The sequence below is a fragment of the Budorcas taxicolor genome, chromosome 8 (assembly GCF_023091745.1).
Source record: "Budorcas taxicolor isolate Tak-1 chromosome 8, Takin1.1, whole genome shotgun sequence".
In the NCBI taxonomy this organism is placed as follows: domain Eukaryota; kingdom Metazoa; phylum Chordata; class Mammalia; order Artiodactyla; family Bovidae; genus Budorcas; species Budorcas taxicolor.
The window spans coordinates 108,756,976-108,783,935 of record NC_068917.1 but is presented as its reverse complement, the minus strand read 5'-3'; the positions used below and the strand labels follow the sequence as shown (position 1 = coordinate 108,783,935).

Genomic DNA, 26,960 nt, shown 5'->3' with positions numbered 1-26,960 from the left:
ACTTTCTTCCTCTCAGTCTGTTTTCCTGCCTTTTAATTAAGATGTATGATTCTTGTCCCACGCCACTGTGAAGATAGAATGAGAACTACGAAAGTACAATGGGAGAAAGAGGGTGGGGGAACGTCATTTCACAATGAAAATACCCCATTTGACTTCCTCCAGGAAATTCTCTCTGAGCCCCTTGACTCCTCCTTATTGACCTCCTATTGTTTCCATATCATAGCATTCATTTATCATACACTCTCTCTCTATAGTCTGTGTAACTGAACTGTATTATACTTTTTTTGCTACCCTACTTCTGCAATAATTATAGCAATTGTAGTTTCCATTTGTTGGCTATTTATCACATGCCAGGCCCTATGCCTGGCACTTCATATGAATAACATCATTTAAGCAGAACAGCAGTCCCTTGAATATTTACTATGAAAAGGTTTTAGGTGAGGGAACAAACACCTAGAGAGGTGAAGCTACCTGCCTTTAGTCACACTGCTTTTGTCTCAGGACAGGAACTTAAGCAAATCTGACTAATTCCATCCCAAGACACTGCTCTCTGGAGGTGAGGACGCTGGCTGTTACAAACCAGAAAAGACAGCAGAGGAGAAAAGATCAAGTTTTCGAATCATGTAGCGTCTGTACACAAACACCAGCTGGAAAGTTCTATAAGTCAGGAGAAACACACATTCTCTTAAACACCACGAATGGCTCACCCATCATGGGCAAGCCATTCCTTCTCTCTGCTCATCCATCTCTTCATCTACAAAATGGGAATCTGGGAAGAATGTGACAAGCAGCTCTAATTTAATGAGGAATGTGGTGCTGCATCTTCCTGCCACAGGCTTTTCTACAAGCTAGAAGCTGCCTCAGCACTTAAAATTCTGCCCTGAGAAGGATCTGGTAGTTCTAAATCCGCCACCCAGATTGACTAAGCTGGGAGACACGGTAGGCAGGGACCACCTAGGATGCCTCTGGCTCAGGAAGAGCCCAAGTATTCCAGGGCTGCCTTGGGCTAAGGATAAGAGGGTAATCCCTGGGTGCTTCATACACCAGCTTCCAGCCACGGGAAGAGAAGGAAACAAACACTTTTGGAGCCTGAGATGATGTGCCCAGGCACACTATACATACCATTAGTATTGTGTTAATTAGAAAATGTATTAATCATATAGAGAAATACAAAGAACATTATAACAAATCCCCTTAGACTTACCACCCAGATTTGTCAAATTAAAGCATTTTACCATGTTTTCTTCCTCTTTTTGGGGGAGGAGGGAAGAAATAAAATATACTGTTTTGTATTTTTTGTTTTCAGTCCACCGTTTCTCTTTCCCAGGAGTATTTTTATATTTCTTGTGCCTATGTGTTGCTCTGCATGTTTTAAACTTCCTAGGTGTTTCATTACTACATTTATTATTGTGTAGCTGTTTTTTTTTTAAACCCAGCATTGTTTTTGAGATCACACATATTGACCATATAGATCAATGCAGTAATATACTTCCTTTGATCATTCTTTTCCTGATAGGCACCCAGATTATATCTCTGTCATTATTACTATCATCGTTGGTAATCTTTTTAGTTGTTATTTCCAATAACATTGCTTTAAACATACATGTTCACGTTCCTTTGCACATAAAACATGAGTGTCTGCAGGAAATACATCCAAAGTGGTATTGCTAGGCTGAAGATAATTGCATCTTCAACTTTATTCAGTTAGATATTGCTAAATTACTCTCCAAAAGTGTACCGATTAACACACCTACCAATAGATTTTCCATTGTTCCAGGTCCCTGGCAGCACTAGGTTCTACCAAACATGTAACTTTGTAGCTAATTTGATGGGTATTAAATGATATTTGGGCTTCCCTGGTGGCTCAGATGGTAAAGAATCTCCCTGCAATGCAGGAGAGGTGGTTTCAATCTCTGGGTCAGAAAGATTCCCTGGAGAAGGAAATGGCAACACATTCCAGTACTCTTGCCTGGAGAATCCCATGGACAGAGGAGCCTGGTGGGCTGTAGTCCATGGGGTCACAAAGAGTCAGAAATGACTGAGAGACTAATGCTTTAGGGGCTTCCCTGGTGGTATTATTCTACTTTGCTTTTCCCTGATTACTAACAAGCCTGAGTATCATTTCAGGTGTTTGTTGACACCATGTTTCTACCTGTGTTGACCGGTTGTTCATCACTCTGGCCTATTTTAAATCGGGTTCTTTTCTCTTTATTGATATGCCATGCATTTACAGATACTGGATACTGATTCTTTGCAATTTTTTTTTTTATTCTGTTTAGGTTGTTTTGTTGAATAAAAATTTTTAATCATTTCCTTCATGATTTGATCTTTGCATAGCTTGTTAAATAAACGTTTCTGTACTCCAAGGTATTCATTCACAAACGCAAGTAAGTAGTCTCCCCTATTTTCTTCCAATAGTTTTAAGTTTTAATTTTTACATGTATGGCTTCAATCAACTACAAACAGTTTTTAAAACGATGGTGATAAGGATTGTTTCCCCCCAACTAGAGATGAATCATTTGTCTGACATTATTTATGTAAAACTTAATCCTTTCACTACTGAATTGTGACACATTCTTTTGCCATATATCATTCAGAACTTAGATAAGCTTTCTTTTTGGGGGGAGGGGGCGTTTGTCTTGTTTCATTAGTTTATTTTTTTCCTATTATCAATAGCAGTTTGTCTTAGTTTCCATAGTTTTAGAAAAGTCTTGATTTATCTACAAGTCCATTTTATACTTTGGTTTTCTCCATCAAAAGACCCTTTTACTCTTTCAAGTGAATTTTTAGTTTCATTTTCTGAAATGCCTGTTGGGATTTTAATTCCAATTTCATTGAATTTATAGATGCATTTGAGGATAAAATACTTCTTTATGACATTGTATCCTCCCATTTAACTATATAGTTTGTATTTATTTAGGTCTCATTTTATGATTTCAGTAAAATTTTTAAAGCTTTCTTCATAAAAACTGTGATGACTTTTTATTAGGGATATATTCCTAACTCTAAGCATTTTATGATGTCAGTGCTATAGTAAATGGTAGCTTTAATCTATCTACCCATCCACACATATAAACATATTTGCATGTATATCTATATTTGTATCTTCATATCTTAGAGCTGACAAAAATAATTTATAGATTGATATTCTATTCATCAGTCCTCATAAGCTGTTTTTATTCGTTCCACTAATTTGTTGATTCTTATTAATTTTTCTATGCAGTCTTTTATAGACGAGGGTCATGATAGTCTAGTTTCTCCCTTTTCAGTCCTCAGAAATTTTGTTGATATTTATTTGCCTAGCTGGGTCAGGCAGGACCAATGGTGTTACTGGTTTTGTTTTTTATCATGAAGGGACTTGATTTTATTAAGAGTTTTAAAATTCTGCATCTAGTAAGACAATTGTATTTAAAAAATATTTTCATATGCTGGTCTTGTGAATTACATTCATAGATCATATAACTTTAACATCTCATTTTTATCCTGGGAAAATCCACTTGATGCAATGTATATGTATTTGTTTGAGTTTGTAGGTTTTAAGACATGGATATATTTGGTCTGCTAGTATCTTACATGGGCTTCCGGGGTAGCTCAGCTGGTAAAGAATCCACCTGCAATGCAGGAGACCCCAGTTTGATTCCTGGGTTGAGAAGTTCCCCAGGAGAAGGGATAGGCTACTCACTCCGGTAATTTGGGGCTTCCCTTGTGGCTCAGAGGGTAAAGAACCTGCCAGCAGTGAGAGAGACCTGGGTTTGATCCCTGGGCTGAGAAGATTTCCCTGGAGGAGGGCATGGCAACCCACACCAGTATTCTTGCTTGGAGAACCCCCAGGGACAGAGGAGCCTGGTGGGCTGCACTCCACGGGGTCGTAAAGAGCCAGACACGACTGAGCGACTAAGCACCCACAGTATCGATGGATTTCTCGCTGTTTGGATCATGCACTTAACTGATCAAAGAGACGTGGTAACCCTCTGCGTTTATTTGCTTGCCTGCTTGTTTACTGGCTTAGATATTTACGTGCTGTGTTGTGGAAAGAAATACTGTTCGATGTGGCGCTTATTCTTTGATACTTCCTGTTGTCATTTTGTGTCCTGGGACATAATAAATTAAAAAAAATGTTCTATGCATTCTAGAAGAAAACATTTATACGTAATTCAGCAGCAGGGCTCTATATAGTTTTGTCAGATGAAACACTTTTTTGTGTGTGTTGTTCAAAGTCAACTAGATTTATTATTCTACTTTTTTTTTTTTTTTGCTTAGTCTGTTAATTATTGAGAAAGTATGTTAAAATATTATAATAAGACTGGATTTATTGCCTTTTTTTTCCAAATATGTCATAGTCAATTTATATAGTTTCAGGGCATGTTATTTGGTGTATACAAGCGCAAAACCATTATATAACTTCCATTTATCATTCTATGGTAATCACTATATCTTAGAAAAAAAATTTTTTTGTCTTAATATTTCTTTTGCTTGATATTAATATTAGTGTGTTTTGGTTATTTTTTTCCTGGCAAATATTTTCCATTCTTTTACCTTTCACCTTTCAGTGAATTTATATTCAATTAAATCCAACATGAGAATCTACATCTTCATAGTTGACTTTAATCTGATTAGTGTGGTGACTATTAATTAATTTATCCCATCTTGTTATGCTTTCCATCCACCATCCTTTTTCCTTGCTTATTTATTTCCTCCCTTTCTTTCCTTCCTTTAGATATTCCTGATCTCTTTATTTTTACTCTTTACCCCTAGTTAGTCCATCTAATTTTTACAGATTATACCTTCTTACTATTTCTTTCTCCTGGTTACACAAAAATATGAATGCACACACTTATTATCAATGTCAAAATTTAATAAAAACTGATGTTGATTTCTGACCCATATTCTTAAGTTTTTATGTTTTTTGTGTTTTTTAAATTTTGACGTGTCAACTCATGTTCATGGGGTTTTAATCCGTGGGGAATCATGTGTTTCCCAAGGTCAAGTCTACATTCCCTCTCAGAGGATAATTTCTAGGTAGCCTTGAAACATTATTCATCTAGAACTCATCTTTTTCATTTTGCTTCCAGTTAGTTTTTTCAGTTCAGGCATTCCCAGACCATAATGAGCAATGTAAACCCAAATCTCAAATCTTTGTGAGATATACGACATAAACATAGGTATTTTCCCCCAAATACACCCTTTCATTAAGCATGTAACTTTCAGAAGTCCTAACTTCATTTTGAAGCCCTCAGATACAATTTCCCCCTTTTCAGAGATTCAGGGCCAAATCTCCTCTCCTGGAATAAGTGAGAATAGTCAGTCCACTCACTTGCCAAACTGCAGGCTCTCCCTTGTCCAAACTACATCAATAAAACTAGATTCAGAGCTAACCTGTCTAGTTCTCAGTTCTATTTTATTGTGGCTAATACTTATCTGATTTGTCATGCATTTTGAAGGGTGCTAGTTACATCGGTTGTATTTTATCTCAAATGACTGGAGAGATGTTTGTACTAGAAATATTTTTAGTTTGCTAGTCCACATTTTCATATACAATGACTAATATATACCTGAAAGACAGAAATCATCTGCCCTGTTCAGTTGGGGTTGAGTGTAGTTCAGTGATCTGCCCAAGGTCAGGGAGATAATAATTAGAAAGCAGAATTTAAATCATGCCATTTGACTCTAGAACCCTTGACGTTCCCATGATATTGAGAGGACTCCTTGGATAAGTATACACTAGTGAGCAGTGCATTAATGACCAATCCAGTATAGACCACTGCAAATATCTGAAGAGCAGACAAGCTCCTCTTGTAGTTCTAGAGTCTTTTAGGAAGCTACAGCTCAAACTAACGTAGATTTTATTGCTTACGTAGAGTTACAGAACAAATAGCTTAAGCACTAGCATATTGCTAGAGTGAGAGCTGACTTTTGTTTTAATTAAGAAGGGATAGTAACATTATCACAATTGCTTTATTTTTTTTTCTAACCTTAAAGATCACCCATGCTTGCTTTAACAAATTAAAGCACTATATAAAATAATTAAAATAAAGTAAAATTATATCAAATTCCATCACATTGAAGCAGCTATCAAGAATACTCCAGACTTCTCTGGTGGTCTAGGAGCTAAGAATCCGCCTGCCAATGCAGGGGACATGGGTTCCATCCTTGGTCCGGAAAGACCCCACCTGCTACAGGGCGACTAAGCCTGTGTGCCACACCTACTGAATCCAGGCACGCCCAGGCACCCACGCTCTGCAACCAGGGAGGCCACCACAGTGGGAAGCCCGAGCACTGCAACCAGAGGGGGGCCTCTGCTTGCCGCGACTAGAGAAAGTCTGCCTGCAGCGACGAGGACCCAGGGCAGTGCCCACCCGAGGGGAAAAACATTAGTGATCAAATAAACAATGTTTTAAAAGAAGAGCCTTCTGGTCAGCACCCTTCACATATCTTTTTATGTATTATCACACACACACACAATTTTCTATGAATGTAAGTGCACAAATACGTCAATACTATTTCATTTTTGAAGTGAAGTAAAAGTTAGTCGTGTCCAACTCTTTGCACCCCCATGGACTATACTGTCCACGGAATGCTTTAGGCCAGGATACTGGAGTGGGTAGCCTTTCCCTTCTCCAGGGGATCTTCCCAACCCAGGGACTGAACCCAGGTCTCCCACATTGCAGGAGGATTCTTTACCAGCTGAACACAAAGGAAGCCCAAGAATACTGCAGCAGGTAGCCTGTCCCTTCTCCAGCAGACGTTCCCAACCCAAGAATGGAACCAGGGTCTCCTGCATTGCAGGCAGATTCTTTACCAGCTGAGCCACCAGGGAAGTCCATTTCATCTTCAGTGTTCATGGAAAAAAGGGAACAGGAGAAGTAAGTCCAGCTAGTTAGCTTTATGCTATCTAATTACTTTCATGAGACTTTGACCACTTTTTCAAATCCTGAATAAATATGTGTATATCATTTCCCTGGCTGATCCATTCATTCATCCAAATAGCATTCACTGAGTTGTCCCAACTTCTCCTAGGTTTTCTGGATTCAAAGATCAATAAAATATAGTCCTGCCTTTAGGATACTCAGAGGCTTGTGGGGAAGAAAAGACAATAAAATGAATGGATTTCACATGGCTTAAAGAGTGTAATAGGTCTATAGCAAGCACAGACAGTATCAGACACAGAGGCGGAGTCTGGAAAGACTTCTCAGAGAAGGTATACTGGCTTGACAGGAGGCGTAAGGAGAAACCATGCCAGGGGAAGAAGAGAGAAATGGCTTTTGAGGCAAAGGACGCAACCACCTTTGTGCTGAAGAAGACTGTTTTGGTAGCAGTAGAGATACCTGGTTTGAGGGAAAGGCAGAAAGACCAAATATCCCCCATGGGATGAATGATGTGGGAATAAACTACCCATCAAGTGTGGGTACTGAGCTAGATGTTGTCATATCCTAAAGTGATTAAAGAGAAGTAAAACTTACAGCAAGGTAGCCTTCCTCACTGAATCCCTGAAGCTGAGTGGTCTTCTCCAAAGGATTTCTTAACATTCATACACTCAGTTGTCTTTTCCCCCCTATATGCAGTAATAATAAACTCCTAATTTCAATTTTGTTTGGGTATCACCCTGAATTTTTATGACAGCACTTGATTTTTGTTCTAGGTTGAGAGGTCCTTTGGACTTAGGTTTTATTCGAAGAGGGCAGCTGTTAATTATCTGAAGCAGAGAATATCCTCTGCCTTTGGGAAGGAACAACTTGAAAGACATTTTGACATCACTGTGGATGTCACCTGGACCACATGCCAGGAAAAATGACTATGGTTCTTCCACTAACTTTGGTTGTGATTTTAGATGAATTAATTCTCCTCTCCCAACCTTGCTTTCCTTGTGCAAGTCAAATAAAAAGGATGTAAGAAGCTTCTGGTACGAGTCATTCCAAAGATGAGGAAGGCAACATCATTGTTCTCAAATAGTTCAGTGGGCAAAAAAGAAGATAAGCCAAATACAGTTTGACTGTAATTCAAGGAAGAATTAAAGAGCACCAACAGAAAAGAGGGTCCAAGAGCGGTTAGAAGGATGAGAAAGGGAAGACTCCTAACACTTTAGGTTGATACCTCCTCTAAGGGTCCATGCTGCTGCTGCTGCTAAGTCACTTCAGTCATGTCCGACTCTTTGCGACCCCATAGATGTCAGCCCACCAGGGTTCCCCATCCCTGGGATTCTCCAGGCAAGAACACTGGAGTGGGTTGCCATTTCCTTCTCCAATGCATGAAAGTGAAAAGTGAAAGGGAAGTCGCTTAGTTGTGTCTGACTCTTTGCGATCCCATGGACTGCAGCCTACCAGGCTCCTCGATCCATGGGAGTTTCCTGGCAAGAGTACTGGAGTGGGGTGTCATTGCCTTCTCCCCCTGTAACTGATTATAAAATTCAGCACCCTTTGTTGCAATCAGATGTCTTCCCTGGTGTATATTAAAGTGTTCTTAGGACAAAAACAAACATTAGCCTTTCATTGCTACATCTCTGTACCTAGCAGAGTGCTTGGCACAGGCGAGGTTTCCAACAATATCTGTTGAAGGAATTAACAGTTTGAGATAGTGCACATAGGGAAAATGTCAAGACATAAATGATGAGCATGGTATTCAGTAGGAACTGCACAGAACAGGACACAGGCAAAGGTTTTGAGAGAAAGAATAGTGCATTAAGACTGGCCTTCCAGCTAAGTCAAAGGAAGTGCTAAAGTTCAACGACAATGGTCAGTCGAGAGTGTGCGGTAAGTGGTGGAAGGTTCTGAGGAAGATATTGCGGCCTAAGTCACTGAGCGATGAGGACTCACAAGTGTAAAAGCAGGGGACTGATTGCAATGATTTCCTAAGTCCCCCATCTCCAGCTGTATAAGTCAGAATGTAGATGATTTAACAGGAGTTGAGATATCAAACCAGCACCCAGGTCTTTACCCAGGCCGGGTTAACTCCACCGCCACCTACTCTCCTACCAGACCAGCACCTGGTAGACTGTGGCTCTTTCCATTCAAGCGTCCTTTTATTACAGCTGTGCATCTCAGAATACTGAGATTCTGAAGCCAAGAAAAGAATCTTTGTCTGGGAAAATGAACTTTTGTCTTACAATGTTCATCCACTCTTGGTGACTGCTGTGAGTTCCAACTCCTGGTCTGGATTAAATGAATAAAGAATGAAAAAGAATGAGAATGGATCTGAGAATCCACTGGGCATGTGTATCCCTCCCAATGGGACTCGGGTCCACGCCTCTTACGCAGGTAACACAAACTCATTCTTTCCATGCTGACGACGCTGCCTTGACTCTGCATAAGCCTCAGAAAGGAACAGATGTATACACTCAACTGATGAATTCCAGCAGCTTTGGAAATAACTGTCCAAAGGTTTGCCCTGGTACCAATTTACAACACAGTAGCAAATTTAATAAAACTAACAGTTTGCAGCCAAGGCCTTTGTTATTTTGTTTTAATCATCTTTTACCACCAATTGAAATGATTTTCTACTTTCTTGGTGCAGTGCAATAAAATACAAGACAAAGAACGGAGGGGCAACGTGGAAATTAGAAAAAGATTCCGAGTTTCAAATCCGGGGATAAGGTAACAGCAGGCCCGAGAGCTAGCTGGCTGCGTCCGGTGGAGATTTGAAGGGAAGACATTTCCCAGTCTGGGGGAAACCCCACACCTGGACAGCATTAAAGCAAGGAGGGACGAAAAGGACTACAAGGGACTCTTGTTTTTTCTGAACGCAACCAAAGGCACTGTGTGACAGCTTCCCCAAACACCCGTGCTGGTGATGGACAGGGCTCTTGATTACAGAGCAGGGGCTTGTGACAAGCTGACCGGTCGCCAAGACCCCCGGGAGCCGAAACACCAGATACGGTGGGAGGTAAACAAGGCTCTGGGCGCAGTGTGAACGCTAGGCCACGCTGGGGCCAGGAGCCGAGCGGGGGGGCCCGGTGACAGCCGGTGATGGAGCGGCGCTAAGGGAACACAGTTGTGGAGGACTCGGGGCCAGCGCGGAAGGCAGCCTCCTTTCTCCTCCCCTTGGCCTCACTGGGTGGCCAGCGATTTTATTACTGGCAGAGGGTGAGCCCCACAGCATTTTCGAATTTGGCACCACATCTAAAACCATTTGGGGGGCTGGGCGTCTCTTTCTTCTCTCTCCCACCCCCTCGCACACCACCATCACCACCCCCCGCAGCCCTCACCCTCCTCAAGAATGCTTTGGATTCGGTGAAAGTCTCGGCGTGCAGCTAGCAAACGACATTTCCCCTCGAATTTTGAAACCCATGTGCGCTTGGGGAAAATGTAATCCTTATGTTTCTGATTCATTTACACTTAACTCATCAAAACGCTATTTTGTAAGAGCTATTTGATGTCCACGGAGTCTGTCGAGCCCCTTTTGTAAGCTGGGCTTCTTAGGAGCAGGAAGTCACGTTTCTGACGAGAGGGAGAACTTGAACTTAAAAGATTGAGTTTGTTTTGAAATGAGGGCTCTCGGAGGGTCACGTGGACCCGGAGCTGGGCCAAATGCGTTCTCTCATTTCCTAAAGCACCCCCTCCTCACCAGCACCAGCTGCCATGACATCACCAGCGTCTGCCTGCTATGATTTCACTCTGAGCAGAGCAGTCGACGGAGGCGCCTTCGTGATCAGAGAGAGTTGAGCTCAAAGCTATTGAATCCCCATGTCTGGCCAAACCCCAGCCCTCTGCGTTGTGGGGAAAGGAGCACATGCGCTGGGAATCAGGAAGCCCTAGGTTCAAGTCCCCACTCTGCTGTCGAAGGGCTGTGTGCCTCTGAGGACGTGGCCTCCCATCTCTGGGCCCAGTGCTCTCATTTGTAGAGGGTCAGTGCTTCAGCGCTCCTCTAGAGTCCAAGAGTTTTTGAGTCTAATTCCTAGATAGCAGGTGTGAGTACCCAGGAATTCTCTCTGCTGAAAACTTGGGGACAGAGCTTGGATACAAGTAGCTTTGCACAAGGACACACAGACATGTAGAAATCAGGCTTCGGCTATCCCATGCTCACTGTCTTACTGTGGGTAGGATACTTGAGGCCAGAGAGGAGGAAACTCATTGCCCCAAGTCATACAGAAAATTAATGGCAGAGTCCAGCTTTCCTGGTGTTTTCTGACTAACATCCTTGGATGGGAGATTTCAAATCATTTGGTTTATAGGATACTGAAGGTGGGGCAAAAAAACTCTGCTTCCCATTCTGACAACAGGAATGTGAATGCTGGGGCTAAGACGGAAGGGTGAACTGGCATTGCTCTGCATGAGGCACAGCGAGGTGGTGTTTGGCTCCTATTAAAGCCCATGAGTGAATGATTAATCCTGGGTAGAAAACAAAGCCCATGCCTTGTAACATTATAGGTATTAGTGCGACAGAAGATTAACCCCACGACCCCCCCAGGAGACCTTTGAGAACATTGGACAACACTTTGAGAATCAAGTGGATTCTCAAACACTTTGGATGATGAAAACAGGTAGTCTCACAGGTCCTGTCTGCCCACCCTTGAAACACACGCACACACACACACACACACACACACACACACACACACACACACACACACACACATGCACCAGCTCACCTCCATTGCTCCTGAATCGATATATAGAAATGTCACGGTTCAAAGCCAACTGAAACTGCCTGCCTGCCACTGATTCATAGACTGGTAATGGGAAGACACTTCCATTTCTTCTCCTCCTCCTCTCCTCCTGAACCAAACATCCCTCTGTCTTCCCATCACGTGACTCAGTGACCCCAGTACCACAGGCACTTCTAGGACCCAGTCCTTTGTCTCCTCCCTCTGACCACCATGGGGTCCCTCCATCCATCAGCACTGCCAACCCCCCAACCCGCCCAGGTCCCTCTTCTCCCGCCCTGATGGCCCTAGATCAGGGCCATCTTCCGCCTCACTGTCGGCAACGCTGCCTAACCTCCCTCACCATTTACGGTCAGGCTGTCTGGGGAGGCCTTACAAATAGCTGTGAAAAGAAGAGAAGTGAAAAGCCAAGGAGAAAAGGGAAGATATAAGCATCTGAATGCAGAGTTCCAGAAAATAGCAAGAGATAAGAAAGCCTTCTTCAGCGATCAATGCAAAGAAATAGAGGAAAACAACAGAATGGGAAAGACTAGAGATCTCTTCAAGAAAATTAGAGATACCAAGGGAACATTTCATGCAAAGATGGGCTCAATAAAGGACAGAAATGGTATGGACCTAACAGACGCAGAAGATATTAAGAAGAGGTGGCAAGAATACACAGAAGAACTGTACAAAAAAGATCTTCACGACCCGGATAATCACGATGGTGTGATCACTCACCTAGAGCCAGACATCCTGGAATGTGAAGTCAAGTGGGCCTTAGAAAGCATCACTACAAACAAAGCTAGTGGAGGTGATGGAATTCCAGTGGACCTATTCCAAATCCTGAAAGATGATGCTGTGAAAGTACTGCACTCAATATGCCAGCAAATTTGGAAAACTCAGCAGTGGCCACAGGACTGGAAAAGGTCAGTTTTCATTCCAATCCCAAAGAAAGGCAATGCCAAAGAATGCTCAGACTATTTCACAATTGCACTCATCTCACACGCTAGTAAAGTAATGCTCAAAATTCTCCAAGCCAGGCTTTAACAATATGTGAACCGTGAACTTCCAGATGTTCAAGCTGGTTTTAGAAAAGGCAGAGGAACCAGAGATCAAATTGCCAACATCCGCTGGATCATGGAAAAAGCAAGAGAGTTCCAGAAAAACATCTATTTCTGCTTTATTGACTATGCCAAAGCCTTTGCTGTGTGGATCACAATAAACTGTGGAAAATTCTGAGAGAGATGGGAATACCAGACCACCTGACCTGCGTCTTGAGAAATCTGTATGCATGTCAGGAAGCAACAGTTAGAACTGGACATGGACTGGTTCCAAATAGGAAAAGGAGTGTATATTGTCAAGGCTGTATATTGTCACCCTGCTTATTTAACTTCTATGCAGAGTACATCATGAGAAACGCTGGGCTGGAAGAAACACAAGCTGGCATCAAGATTGCCGGGAGAAATGTCAATCACCTCAGATATGCAGATGACACCACCCTTATGGCAGAAAGTGAAGAGGAACTAAAAAGCCTCTTGATGAAAGTGAAAGAGAAGAGTGAAAAAGTTGGCTTGAAGCTCAACATTCAGAAAACGAAGATCATGGCATCCGGTCCCATCACTTCATGGGAAATAGATGGGGAAACAGTAGAAACAGTGTCAGACTTTATTTTGGGGGGCTCCAAAATCACTGCAGATGGTGACTGCAGCCATGAAATTAAAAGACACTTACTCCTTGGAAGAAAAGTTATGACCAACCTAGATAGCATATTCAAAAGCAGAGACATTACGTTGCCAATTAAGGTCCGTCTAGTCAAGGCTATGGTTTCTCCTGTGGTCATGTATGGATGTGAGAGTTGGACTGTGAAGAAGGCTGCGCACTGAAGAATTGATGCTTTTGAACTGTGGTGTTGGAGAAGACTCTTGAGAGTCCCTTGGACTGCAAGGAGATCCAACCAGTCCATTCTAACGGAGATCAGCCCTGGGATTTCTTTGGAAGGAATGACACTAAAGCTGAAACTCCAGTACTTTGGCCACCTCATGCGAAGAGTTGACTCATTGGAAAACACTCTGATGCTGGGAAGGCCTGGGGGCAGGAGGAGAAGGGGACGACAGAGGATGAGATGGCTGGATGGCATCACCAACTCAATGGATGTGAGTCTGAGTGAACTCTGGGAGTTGATGATGGACAGGGAGGCCTGGCATGCTGCGATTCATGGGGTCGCAAAGAGTCAGACACGACTGAGCGACTGAACTGAACTGAGGGACGGGGGAGCCTGGTGGGCTGCCATCTATGGGGTCGCACAGAGTTGGACACGACTGAAGCGACTTAGCAGCAGCAGCAGCAGCCGCACACAGCCAGAGAGTGGTCTTAAAACCAAATCTCATCAGGATCCTCTCTTACCTGAAGACATTCAGTGGCTCCTCACCACGCTCAGGATGAAGTCCAGGCCCTTTAGCCTGGCACTCGAGAACCATCATTACAGACCTCCTCCTCTCAATCTCTCTGGCTTCTTTGCTCAAACTCTCCCCCTCCTCCAAATCTGCCCCACCATCAGCAGGAACAAACAGCGCCGCCCCCCACCCCCACTCCCCCACCTACGTGGCCTGGCCTTCACGTGCGCGTGTGATCAGTTGCTTAGTGCCTCCGACTGTGTGTGACCCCATGCACCGTAGCCCACCAGGCTCCTCTGTCCTTGGAATCTTCCAGGCAAGACGCCACCTTCTCTCAGAGGGTCTTGCTGACTTTTAAGCCAAGCGAGGGTCTCCTAGCCCTGTTGCTTCTCCTAATGTAACACTTTTCTCACTTTGTTACCGCATAGGTGCCCCCTTCTCCTACTAGTGAGATGAAGCTCCCAGAGGACTGGGGTGGTTCCTCCTTTGATCTCCACTGCCCGGCATGGGGCGAGGACAGCGCTAAATCCGTGCCCGCGGAGCGAATGGCAGGCTGACTTCCATCACTTGGCTTCATCCCTTGACTTGAGGAATAAGGACACTGAGGCCCAAAGAGGAGAAGGAGGCCAAGCTGTAAGGTTTTCTTTACTCCTTTTGCTCCAGTTGAGATGTTTAGAGGAAGACATCCAATATACCAGGTATCATCTGTATCATCACAGATTTCTGACCACTTACTGATCTGTCAAAGCGTTTACTCACCCATTCATTCACACCTTTACTGACCTATGTTTATTGGCCATCTGCTTCATGCCTGTCCTTGTACAAGAAGCTGAAGATAATGCCTCAAATGCAACCTAGTTCCCATCTCTGTTATTTCATTGTCAAGCCAAAATGTCGTGGAACGGGAGAAAAAAAAAAAATGCACCAATGCATTCTGAAACTGTCCCAAATGGAGAGCTTGGAGAACTTTAAGAGAAAAAGAGAGAGTAGGTCAGGGAGGAGTTCCGAGGGCCCCAGAAAGGTTTCTTTACAGACGGCCAGTCTCTGAGCTCCCATGGGACATGCAGCCTGCTTTCTTCTCTCTTCCTGAATTAGACATTCAGAGCAGGTGAGAGCTCCAGGAGGGTCTGAACAGAATGTCAGAGCTGGAAATGACTTTGAGAGTCATCTACCTAGGCCTTCATTTCATAGAAGGGGTGGAGGTGGGGGACTCCAGCCCACCACTGGGGAGCCATGGGCCAGGAATATATCACAATCTCAGGAGATCAGCCCTGCCAAGTCAGGCCTCCTGATTCCAGGGCCGGCCCTTCATGGGTTTTCTCTCTTGTTCTTTAGCTCAGCTACAGAGATTAAAGTGCAACTATCTTTTCTGCCTCCAAATCCAGCACTGAACTCTGGGTAGAGGTGACCGGGAAATGGTTTCATTTGTGTGTCTGTGCGTGTCTGTGTGTTTGTCTTTCACAAATACTCTCCGGCCAGGCCAAGAACAACCCTAATGAAAACCAAACAAGAGGAAGAAGCATGAACATTTCAGCCTTTATAGTCCCCCAGATTGCATCATGTTCTTGCAAGCCCATTAGCTCATCAGTTTTTCAGGGTACCCCTTGTGAGACTGTATGGATAGGAATCAGCACCCCCTTTTGTTTTTTTTTCCCAGGGATCAGGGCTAAGGCTCAAAAGCATTGAAAGAATCTGGCCAGGGTCACGCAGCAAGGCCTTTGTGTGCTGGCCTGGGAATCAGATCTCCTGATTCTGAATTCAGCCTCTCCTAAGTCATGTCTGAGGTTCCTGCTTTAACAGACACAACATAAACCCATTAAATTCTGTCCTGAGGACTCTCATCGGCTCTGAGCACAGACTGAATGGATTTTGTCCACTCCTCTTGCCAATGCCCAGTGTGAGATAAATTCCTCCATTCTTCCCACATCTGTAATTACTCTGATGGCTGTTATTTTCCTTCTCTTTCCTAGTCATTTGTTTTCTTAAAAAATCAGGAATGGGTGCTGTACTGCTAAGTCCAGCCCATCCTGCCGACCCACAGGGAGAATGGCAAGTGCACAGAGAAGCACGTGGCATCAGGACACCCCGTGCAACCCAGCTTCACCAACTCATTGTTTTCCAAGGGAACGCTTGATCCACCCCACCCTGTAATAAAACACTAAATTAAAATCTATTCCTCCACGTCAGGAAATAACATTTCCCTCATTCCAGATACTCAAACCAGAAACCTGGGAGTCATTGGACAGCTCCTTCTCAGAACCCTTGAGGCCAGTACATCGCCAAGTCCTGTTGGTTCTACATTGTAAGCATTCCTCCAATTCATCCGCTTCTCCTGAGAATAATCATCTCTGGCTTGCACTTTAGCAACAGTCCCTAAATGGATTTTCTCACTCTTCCTCAACCCTTTCTTCATGGAGTACCAAGAGCAATTTTATAAAAATACAGATCTGATGGGTTTAGCCCTCCACTTCCCAATGAACAAATCCAGTCTCCATAACATAACCTCCCTTCACCATCCTGCCCTTGCTTGCATCTCCAGTCTTGTCTCCTGTATATCCCCTCTTAGTTTAATAGGGAATTATGCTCTATTATAACCTCTCATAATAATAATCTTCAGTCTGTAATTATATTTTTATTTGGGCTATTAATCAGACCAGCCTTCCTATCCAATTATAAGATTCAGAATTATAGTGCCAGCGTGGAGATTAACATGCAGAAGTTACTTCGTATTAAAAGGCTGACTAAATGAATGAATATGCTTATCAACGGAGGCTTGAGTTCAACACTTAACTTTGGTTGAGTCTTACTATCTGTCAAAGAGACACTAGAATGACGACCTGGTTTAAAAGTCAAGGAATGCATCAGACTGATCCATAGATGAGTGATCTCAATGGTATCAGCACCAAATGGGGGCTCTTCACACTTTCAAAACCATGAGGGAACTTACAGACAGAGAGCACTTCTATGGCTGCTGCTGATCCTGGAGATCTGTTGATTTTGCTAAACCCTCTTGCTTACCCCAATGTTCCCAGAGCCCGTATTTCATTCTGAGAGATACTTGGCCTAAGACGGATGAGAGGGAGCTGTAGGTGGATAATGCCCAGCTTCCAGAAATAGAGGAAGATTGTGCTGACTATGTACACTGTTGGCCTGAGCTAGGAGCAGAGGTATTTGTTCTGGGCTTGTAGAAATAGCTACCAATCCTGATGGTCTCCTCTGTCCCGGTGGACAGAACATCAGAAGGCAGGCAAGGCATGCATTTCAGCAACAGCTTCTTGGAAGCCTTGCTGGTCTGACCATGACCACACTTTGCCAAGCCTCCTTTTCCTCATCTGCTTAAAAGTTCAAAAATTAGATAGAAAAGAAGTTATCTTGCGTGTGTTTATTCTCTCGCTTCTTGGAAACAAGAAAAACTAGTTTTAACATCTACTTTCTCCATTCATCAAGATACCACCTTATCCTTTTTCTGTCATAACAATGATTACGCTCTATAGATTGCCAGGCTTGTCTGTTAGGGTCAGGCAAGGAAATGTAAAACTTGACTCTAGCATCTATTAACGGTAAGACCTTAAATGAATAACTGAATGACTTTATCATTTTGAGTCTGACCTACACATCTAAAAATAAAGCATACGGAGAGCTATATCTCATTGGTGGGCTTATAAAAATTACTAAGCATATATGGAGTACGTCCTGGGGGTTTCCTTGGTGGCTCGGAAGGTAAAGAGCCTGCCTGCAATGTGGGAGGCCCAGGTTCGATTCCTCGGTCAGAAAGATCCCCTGGAAAAGGAAATGCCAACCCACTCCAGTATTCTTGCCTGGAAAACCCCACGGACAGAGGAGTTTGGTGGCTACAATCCATGGGTTGTAAAGGGCTGGACATGACTGAGCATATATGAAGTATATTCTACGTGGTGATTATTAGGAGTAGTGAAGCTGGTACTACTAGACGCTACCTGCATATGTAATGGTGCTTAACAGAGAGACTAGACTCCGCTGAGTTCAGAACCGGGGTTGGTTTTCATTAAACACTGTATCTTCAAAGGTGGCATGGTTCCCATCCAAGGGGCATTTGAGAAAGATATCAATGAATATATGATTTCTAAGAGTAACTCCTTCATAAACGCTAGTTCATCCTTGACTACCCATTTTACCCTAGATTCCGAGAACACTGACGGATATGCAGGAGGGCTGACATTAAAATCCCAATTTAGCAGCTAGGAAAACTGACATATGATAAGATTAACAATCAGGCAGCACTTAAACATGTTAACAGACAAGTCACAGAAGAGGAGACGCAAAGCCAGTCAATATCTGAAAAGATGCTCACTCAAGATGCTCAGTCACAGGAACACCAATGAAAAGTCACGTTTTACCATCCAATGGGCAAAGGCAACACACTTCCATTTGTTGAGTAGTCGTGACCATGAGTACAGTTAAATAACCTGCAGCACATTCCTACTGTGGACTATTATTTAGCAGTTAAAAGGAGTCAAGTAGATTTAAGGATCAAAGTGGATAGACACTCCAGATGACTACACACCCTCCTCCAGACTCTACATGTGATCTGAGACTGGACATGCTCCTCTGCCAGAAAGCACATTAGATCTGTCCATTCACTCACTCATTCACTCACTCGTTCATGTATTTATCAGTTTTTGATGAGCATCCGTTTTTCAACCAGCCATCCTATGGCAAACTTCTTCAATAATCAATTCTTACCTCTCTCAGGTCTCAACTTAGACAGACGTAACTTCTTCTAAGAAACCTTCCTAAATCATCTCAAGCTGGGTTAGAGACCCTTCTTGTGTTTCATATAGCCTTCTTATGCTCCTCATTCCATACACTTTTCATGCTGTAGCAGAATCACCTGAGTTTTTTCCTGTTTCCCCCTTTAAACTGTGTACTTATGAGGCCAGGGCTCTCTAGCTCCAGTGTAGAGCATGGCACAGAGCAAGACACCTAGTAAATATCTGTGAGTATAGGAGTTATTACCAAACACGATTGAATCACAGACTTTCACTATTTGGTTGATGAATGAAAGAAAAAAAAGGAACATATATAAGAACAAAACACATATGACTGAGTGATATACAGAAAGAACCAGGAAAAGAAATGGCCCTAAGAAAAACAATGAAATGCTGACTCAGCTCAGAGTCACAGAATCAGCATGAAAGAGCCACCTGTTTCAGGTGACCCTGATTTGGTCTAACATTTCCCAATCCTTGATGTTTAATATGGAATCACACGTCAATCTTATGGCTAAGATCTGGAGGCAAGAAACTCGTCTCTGAGAGGTCTCACTTTGTGCTACTGCTGACTCATTCTTCACTCACTTACCCGACAGGCATTCCTGGAACCCTGACTCTGTTACAAATAAGCGTACTAAATTTTGTACTTAAGAATCTGAACAAGGTAAGAGGAATAAACATACACAGCTAAAGATAAGATAGGTCAGACAGTGATCAAAGACCAAGGATCATGTTACAAGACACTTCTGTTCCAAACAGGGTAGGATCTCAACGATGACAGGTTACCCAGCCTTTATTATAAGTCGCGAGGAGACCCTTCTGGTCTCTGTTCAAATGTCACCTTATCACAGAGGACTTGCCTGACAACCTATCTAAAAATCACTATATTCTAACCAACTGGGGTACTGTGTAGTGCTCTCTGGTTTATCTCTTCCAACTATATCACAGGGATCAGGTAAAAGCAAGGGTCCTCTCTGCTCTATTCACTACTGCATTGCTCGTGCCTTGAAAGTGCTTGGGTTCAGGATGGGAATCAACAAATATACTCCCAGAAAATGAACTGATGAGTGAACTATAAAGTTTCTGAGCTTGTTGATGGGGGTTCTGAGTATGTGGAATCCAGAGAAAGAGACTTAGGGTTTGATTTGTAAAATGTGGATTCATATTCACAACAGTTTCCACCGAGATCATACGGAATATATCCATCTCTTGCTGTGCTATGCTGTCCTTAGTCTTTCTTTTGTGTCCAGCTCTTTGCGACCCTATGGACTATAGCCCTCCAGGCTCCTCTGTCCATGGGGATTCTCCAGGCAAGAATACTGGAGTGGGTTGCCATGCCCTCCTCCAGGGGATCTTCCCAACCCAGGGATTGAAACCAGGTCTCCTGCATTGCAGGCAGATACTTGACTGTCTAAGCCACCTGGGAAGCCCATGAATACCGGAGTGGGTAGCCTATTCCTTTTCCAGGGGATCTTCCCTACCCAAAATCAAACCAGGGTCTCCTGCATTGCAGGTGGATTCTTTACCAGCTGAGTTACCAGGAAAGTTCCTACTTCCCTTATCATTATTCATTTACTCAAAGACTTATATTGAGAATACCAAGGATGTGAGGTGAAATAGAGGCTGTGTTGGCACCTTAATAGGCCTGAATATGAAAGAATTGATAGATAAATTAATTTGGACAGACAAATAAGCTGGTGGGGAGAAACAACTTCTGAGAATATTTCTAGCTCTAAATCAGTGATTCTAAGAACTGAGAGACACAACCAGAATAGGGGACACAGAAAAATTTGTTCAACTAGAGAATGAATAATTAATAGCGCTAGCATTGAAGTTGATGGAACTCCATGCAAACCCCAGCAATAGTTACACTGTTTGATAGCTGTGTAGACTTTGAGTTTTAGGTTCTGATCTGTAATTTGGGGTCTAGGACCACCTACTTTGTGGAGCTGTTGTGCAGATTAAGTCAAATAAGATCACCTAAGCAAAGACCTTAGTATATGTATTTGACATATAGTAGCTACTTACTAAATTGCCACTTCTCCATTTCTCTTCAACTGCTAAACCCTTTCCCATTCTTTATTCAAGAATCATTCAAAAATATTTACTGAATGCCAACTGTGTGCCTGGAATTGTTCTAGGCACTTGGACCGCACCAGCGGATGAAGAGGCAAAGATCCAGTCCTCAAGGAGTTTATACTCCTCAGTTACAGCTCAGCTCTTCCAAGTTTGGGTTAGAAGCCACTGAGTTGACAACGGATGGATGAACAGATAAACTGATGAATATTATGAAAGTGAGCTGCTATCTGCTGTTCCTGGTTTGCTTTATATCTCACGTTCTCTCAGCCAAAATGGTTTACTTTTATCCAGAGTCTTTATTTATTAGAGACAACTGGAGATTCAATACAGACCCAAGGAGCATGGTGCCCAGTGCAGAAGCATTTGGCTGTCAAGTCAGAAACAGAAGTACCCTCACTCCTTCCCAGCCAGACACAAAAAGACCTGGCCATGTATTCCATGTTGCTGGACTCCAAGAGCAGGTCTCAGGGACGGTCTGGGGGCTGGTAGCCTGTGAACTGTAATCCTGTCTTCTGCTTTCTGTATCTTGAACTTCAGCCAGCTTAGATGCAGGTCTGAGCTCTAAAATTCTGCCTCTGCGTTATTACAGCAGGTGGAGTACTGTGGCTGAGAAGGTGAGATTTGGAATTAGACCTGGGTTTTAAACCTGACACTGACATTACCAGGCTTCCCTGGTGGTTCATTGGTAACAAATCTGCCTGCTAATGCAAGAGACACGGGTTCTGATCCCTGGTTGGGAAGATCCCCTGGAGGAGGAAATGGCAACCCACTCCAGTATTCCTGCCTGGGAAATCCCATGGCCAGAGGAGCCTGCTGGGCTATAGCAAAAGAGTCGGACACAACTGAGCAAAAACAACCACTGCCATTACCAGCTGTATTAGGTTGGATAATTCACTCTTCTGAGCTTTGGCCCTTTTTTCTGAGCTCTACCTGCTTCATAAAGGCACTTAAAGCAGAGTCAACATTCAGTAAGTGGTTATTAGATTATTAGTGTTATCATTATCCACAAACTACACCTTTCACTAGGACATGCAGAACCAGTAAGGTCCATGCTGGGTACTGAGTCAGAGATAAATAGTCTCTGCCGAGTCCCTTTTACTATTAAAAAACAACCAACCAAAGAGAATGAATCACCTAAGAACAACTCCTATCCACAGAGAAAAGCTTTATATGTTGTCCCTCACTTTATAGGTAGAAAAAAAAGAAAACAAAGGTGAAGCAACGTGCCTTCATGTCACATGGTGAGTTAGGAGCGGAGTCAGCGTGGGTCCCCTTTTCCTCTGTCAGTGTCAGACCTCATTTAATGGAGAGCTTCCACTTAAGGGAGACAGTCCGCAGTTCTGCCTTGTGCTGGCCAAGAGCAATCAGTCTACGAGAAGTATCCATCGGGTAAGCACAGAAGCCTCTCCCTTCATCAATGTCATACCTTGGGAAACTATCTCCAGTATAGATAACAGAAAGAATAAATATTTTTGTTGAGAGAAAAAAATGAAGACAAAGGTCAAAGGAAATCATGTAATGGGTTGAGTCAGGGAAGAAAAAGAAAGCATTTTTTCTCTCCCTCCTCTTTTTCTCCAAAACAGTCTTTATATAGAACTTGTCTAAGAGCCAATTTATTTGATATGGAAAAAATGTGAAAGCAGTGAAACACACACACACACACACACACACACACACACAAAGAGGTATTTGTGTTGGAGTTTAGAACTCGAATTACCAAGAGATAAAGGAGTTGAAATAGTAGGTTGACTTGGAACGATATTTTATTTTTTCAGAGTCTCAGAGAACTTTCAAGTCAGGAAACGGAGCCTGGCCCAGCCCAGGTCTCCAATAAATTCCTTGGGACTCAAGAAAGACAAAGAGGAAAAGGTCAATGCAGGACTCAATCTAGCCCTTGTGTCTGCAACACAGTCGGGGCCAAAGACACATTTGTTGAGGATGAAAGGACAAATGGTACACAGTCTGGACCTGAAGAATGATTTGGGAAGCAAATTGGCCTGGGACTTGGCATGTTTACCAAGTGGTTAAGGTCTTCAGCAATCCAGTGTGAGTGTCTAAGGAAAGAGGACTGAGTCATCTCTGAAATCTACAGCTCCCAGCACAGACTACGACATGTAGAATGTTTTCAATACATACTTGTAAATTGAATGAGTAGTCAGTCATATGAGTAAAGAGAACTTAGAGCTTCCTGGGGCTTAGAGATCAGTGAGAATAATAACTAGTAAACTTCAAACAGCATCAGAACCATCTGGAGATGTCCTGTATGTACAGTTTCTTAGTCAGCAGTCAGGGCTGGGGCCTAAGAACCTGCCCTTTCTAAATTCTCAGATCCTGTTGATGTTGCTGGTCTGGGCCACACTTCAAGAGCCTGCTTTGGTGCAGAGGTTCTTAAACTTGGCTGCAAGTTAGAATCAACCAGTGAGATGTTTAAGGCCTAAGGGTTATGCCTCATTTTCCTATTAAATCAATATCTGGGGCAGGACCAAGGGGAAGGAGGAGCTGGGGATGTAAATGAGCTGGAGATGATTTTAAACTGTCCTTAAGTTTTGTACTGTGCCACTCAGTCTGAGAATCCCTCATCTAGCACAACCTCCTCCTCATGGACGTAAGGCCTCTGAGGTCCAGAAAGGGTAAGTGACTAGTCTAAGAACATACAGCAAGTTAGTGGCTTAGCTGAGAAGAGAACGCAATGTGTTTTTACTTCTTTAGTGCAATCTACCATCCCGCACTTATCAACCCATGCTAGCTCTTACAGGCTCACAACTCCAGGCTAAAAAAACAAAACAAAACAAAACAAAAACAGAGCTGTGTCTAAGTTGAGGTTTTAAGACATCTATTATTTCTTCTCTTCCTTGTTTTATACAGAAATGTTAAGTGGATGCATATTTATATAATTTTACCATTCTAGACAAGTGAGGAGATGGAAGAGACAGGGTTATGGAGGATTCTCAAGGCAAGACAGTCTTTTAAGTACATCCTCAAACACAAACCAAGGGCTCCCTCTGAGTTCTTAAACAGATGTTCCTCATCTCTGAGTCAATGAACGGGCAAGATTTGCTTGCAATGTGCACGTTAATTGCCGGCCTTGTAAAAGGAAGTGCTGGTAAAGTGTCTGAAAGTGGTTCTGTCTCTTAAAGAGATTAAAAGTTTCCTCCAGAACTTGGTTTCTATTAATAACTGGCTTAGCACATATTTTCAAACAGACAGAGCAGAGATTGTGTCTTATATCATCTTAGAACCAAAGAAAGTGCAACAAAAGGCCCATAGTTACCATCGACTTCAACATTTTCATCAGACAGACAGTAAATCAAAACTCAAAGAAATTGACTGATTTATCTAGCATGAGTAAGTGGACCAGCTGGGGCTAGACACAAGGTGTCTGACTCCTGAGCTATTGTTTTTTTCAGTTCTCAAAATGTTCCCTATCTATGTCGCTTGCACATAGAAGAGATGAGGTTCAACAGGTATGACTTCATCGACTCTTGGTATCCACACTAGGTGAGGCCAAGGCTCTCTCATTTGTTCAATTAGAGCAGAAATTGGAATCGCATCTTTAATTGAACAGTGGTTAAGTGCACTGGCTTTGGAGCCAGGATGAATTCCAATCCTGATCTCACCATTTCCTAAGTATGTGATCTTGGACAAGTGACTTCACATCTCTAAGCTACAGTTTCCTTCGGTAAAATGAGAAGGAGACTAGGGCTGTGATTGTGGAGAGGATGAAATAAGTCAAAGATGCAAAGACATTAACCCCTGGCTTGGCGGAGAGGAAAAGCACTAATGGCTTCATAGTAAGGGGGTGCCTGTCGTGAGGAAGAAGCGATAGAGAGACAGCTTGAGAAAGGAATATTAAGAACAAACATTATCTCACATCCAAGCAACGAGTACCCAAAAAGAATGGAGACCTAGAGCTGCAAGGGCGCCGAAGAATCAAATGGGTATGAACCTCTCCTCTACATTGGAAAACAAAGACGGTTACTGGTTATGCTCACCTGCCATCATTATCCCACTCCAGCACTCTTGCCTGAAAAACCCCATGGACGGAGGAGGCTAGTAGGCTGCAGTCCATGGGGTCGCTAGGAGTCAGACACAACTGAGCGACTTTACTTTCATGCATTGGAGAAGGAAATGGCAACCCACTCCAGTGTTCTTGCCTGGAGAATCCCAGGGACAGGGGAGCCTGGTGGGCTGCCGTCTATGGGGTCGCACAGAGTCGGACACGACCGATGTGACTTAGCAGCAGCAGCAGCCATCATTATTTTTGAGCAAACATCTGGGAACATGCCCAGTTCCCAGCCAACCTGCTGTAACTTCACCCTTTCCTCAAAAAGCAACCACAGTGCAGGAATACACTTCCGTGTAATCTAAAAAGGAGATCATTAGCAAACTCTAGTTCTTGTATTTTCATTACCAATAAATGACTTTCTCATTGCTAATCTCACCCAACCTCCTTCGTTTCACTGTTGGGAAAAGTAAGCTACAGAGAGGTGAGAGAGGCTGAGAGTCCCAGGTTAGACCTGCCACCAGCATTCGGGACTCGAGGTTCTTGGTCTGCCGGCCTCCCCACCATATCAACTCACCCAACGCCAGTGACAAATCCCCAGAGGTGAGTCTGTCTGTGATCACCCTCCTTCCAGTGCAGGACACTCTGACCCTCCTCACATCCCTCTGCAACCCCCCGCCCCCCACCTGATCATCTCCCTGTCCAGAGAGCACACTTACGTGTCTGTGAACCTTCTACTGAAGTGCAGGGTGGAGGCCACGTCCACCTGGAGAGGAGGATCCCGAACCACCTTGTACTGCAGCAGCTTACACTCCAGGCAGAGTGGGCTGTCTGCCACGGAGGTCAGCATGGCCGCGTCAATCTCCAGGTGCTCATCCAACGTGTAGATCTGGACGCCATACACCTCCTCGCCCACATCCTGGAGCTTGATGGTCAGCGGGACATCACAGAAGATGTTCTGAGGCCCCAGGGAGATGTTATTCCCACTGATACCCAAGAGTTTGATGTCATTGACAGCCCCACTAGAGTCCCAGTCGGTGGAGACGAAGGTCACCCAGACGGTCAAAGACTCGGGGACCACGGGGTAGCGGAATCTCAGGTCAAGGTGGCAGCCCTGGGGCTCAGGGCAGGCTGGAGGGACCGTGTGTGGGTTGACGGCTGAATTGGGGCTCCAGGTACGCACGCTGGACTTACAGGGCTGCTCGACATCTGGATGACCTGTGGACAAGAAATGAGGATATGAGCTCTGGAAAGTCCTCGGAGTTTCCTGCAGCCCTCAGGAGATATGGCCAGACTAGGACTCAGAGGGAAGGTGAAAAGAGAGGGAAGATCCTCAGTGTCTTGGCGGATCTGCTACAGCACTCCTGCTCATTCCTGCCCCAGTGACGTGGGTCTGAATGAACTGGATCACGAGACGTTTGGTCAAAATTACCTTCAAATAAGTTGCTTACGATGGAGTCGCTGCCCAAACTATCCCTCCTCGTCTCTCACTTGATGGAAAGAAGGGATGCGTGCTAAACACCCACTGTGTCCTCTGAACCAGTTTAATTCTTGCAAGGACTCATTTCTGAGGTGAGGCCACCAAGGCTTAGAGATGTGGAATGAACTAACCAGAGTCGCACAGCTTGGTGTGTAAAAGTCAGCACTAGAGCCCAGCTCTGTCTCATCCTGAAGTCCCTCGTTCTCCAGACGGAACGCAAGAGCCGCTAACTAAACTAGACTCGCTCTGGTACAACCTGCTTGTAAGGACAGAAGGACCAGAAACCTCCAGCGAAGAGGAGGTGAGTTACGATAGCTTCCGCCTCTTGGGCTGAATTTCCATGGAGGAAACTGTCTAGAACCCTGAATGGTGGAGTTGGAACGCAGCCCTGGAGCCATCTTATCTCCTGCCTCCCCTCCTCCACATGAGGTCATTCCATGCCACGGAGCTTCTCTGAGCCCTGTCCAGCCGGACTCGGGGAAGGGAGAGCCGTTTGGGAGGGGGGAGAAGGAAGGAGAGAGTCTTCCAGTCTTTCTCCAGGGAGACGATGCCTCATCCCCACTGATCTCAGCCTGAGCAGTGACTTCTGAATTTTTCTCGGCTGAGATCATTAGTCCTAGACCCTCAGAGAACTCTCCTTTGCACTGCTGAGAAAAGTAATCAGGACTCAGTGCAA

General features: G+C 43.9%; 1 protein-coding gene across 1 annotated transcript in view; it reads right to left on the bottom strand.

The window, feature by feature from the left end:
- The window catches only part of PAPPA (pappalysin 1), a 256,271-nt gene that overhangs the window by 145,969 nt on the left and 83,342 nt on the right, over positions 1 to 26,960 (bottom strand). The window contains exon 7 of the mRNA XM_052645172.1: positions 25,524 to 26,022. Coding sequence (XP_052501132.1) covers positions 25,524 to 26,022 — 499 coding nt within the window. The remainder of the gene's footprint in view (positions 1 to 25,523; positions 26,023 to 26,960) is intronic.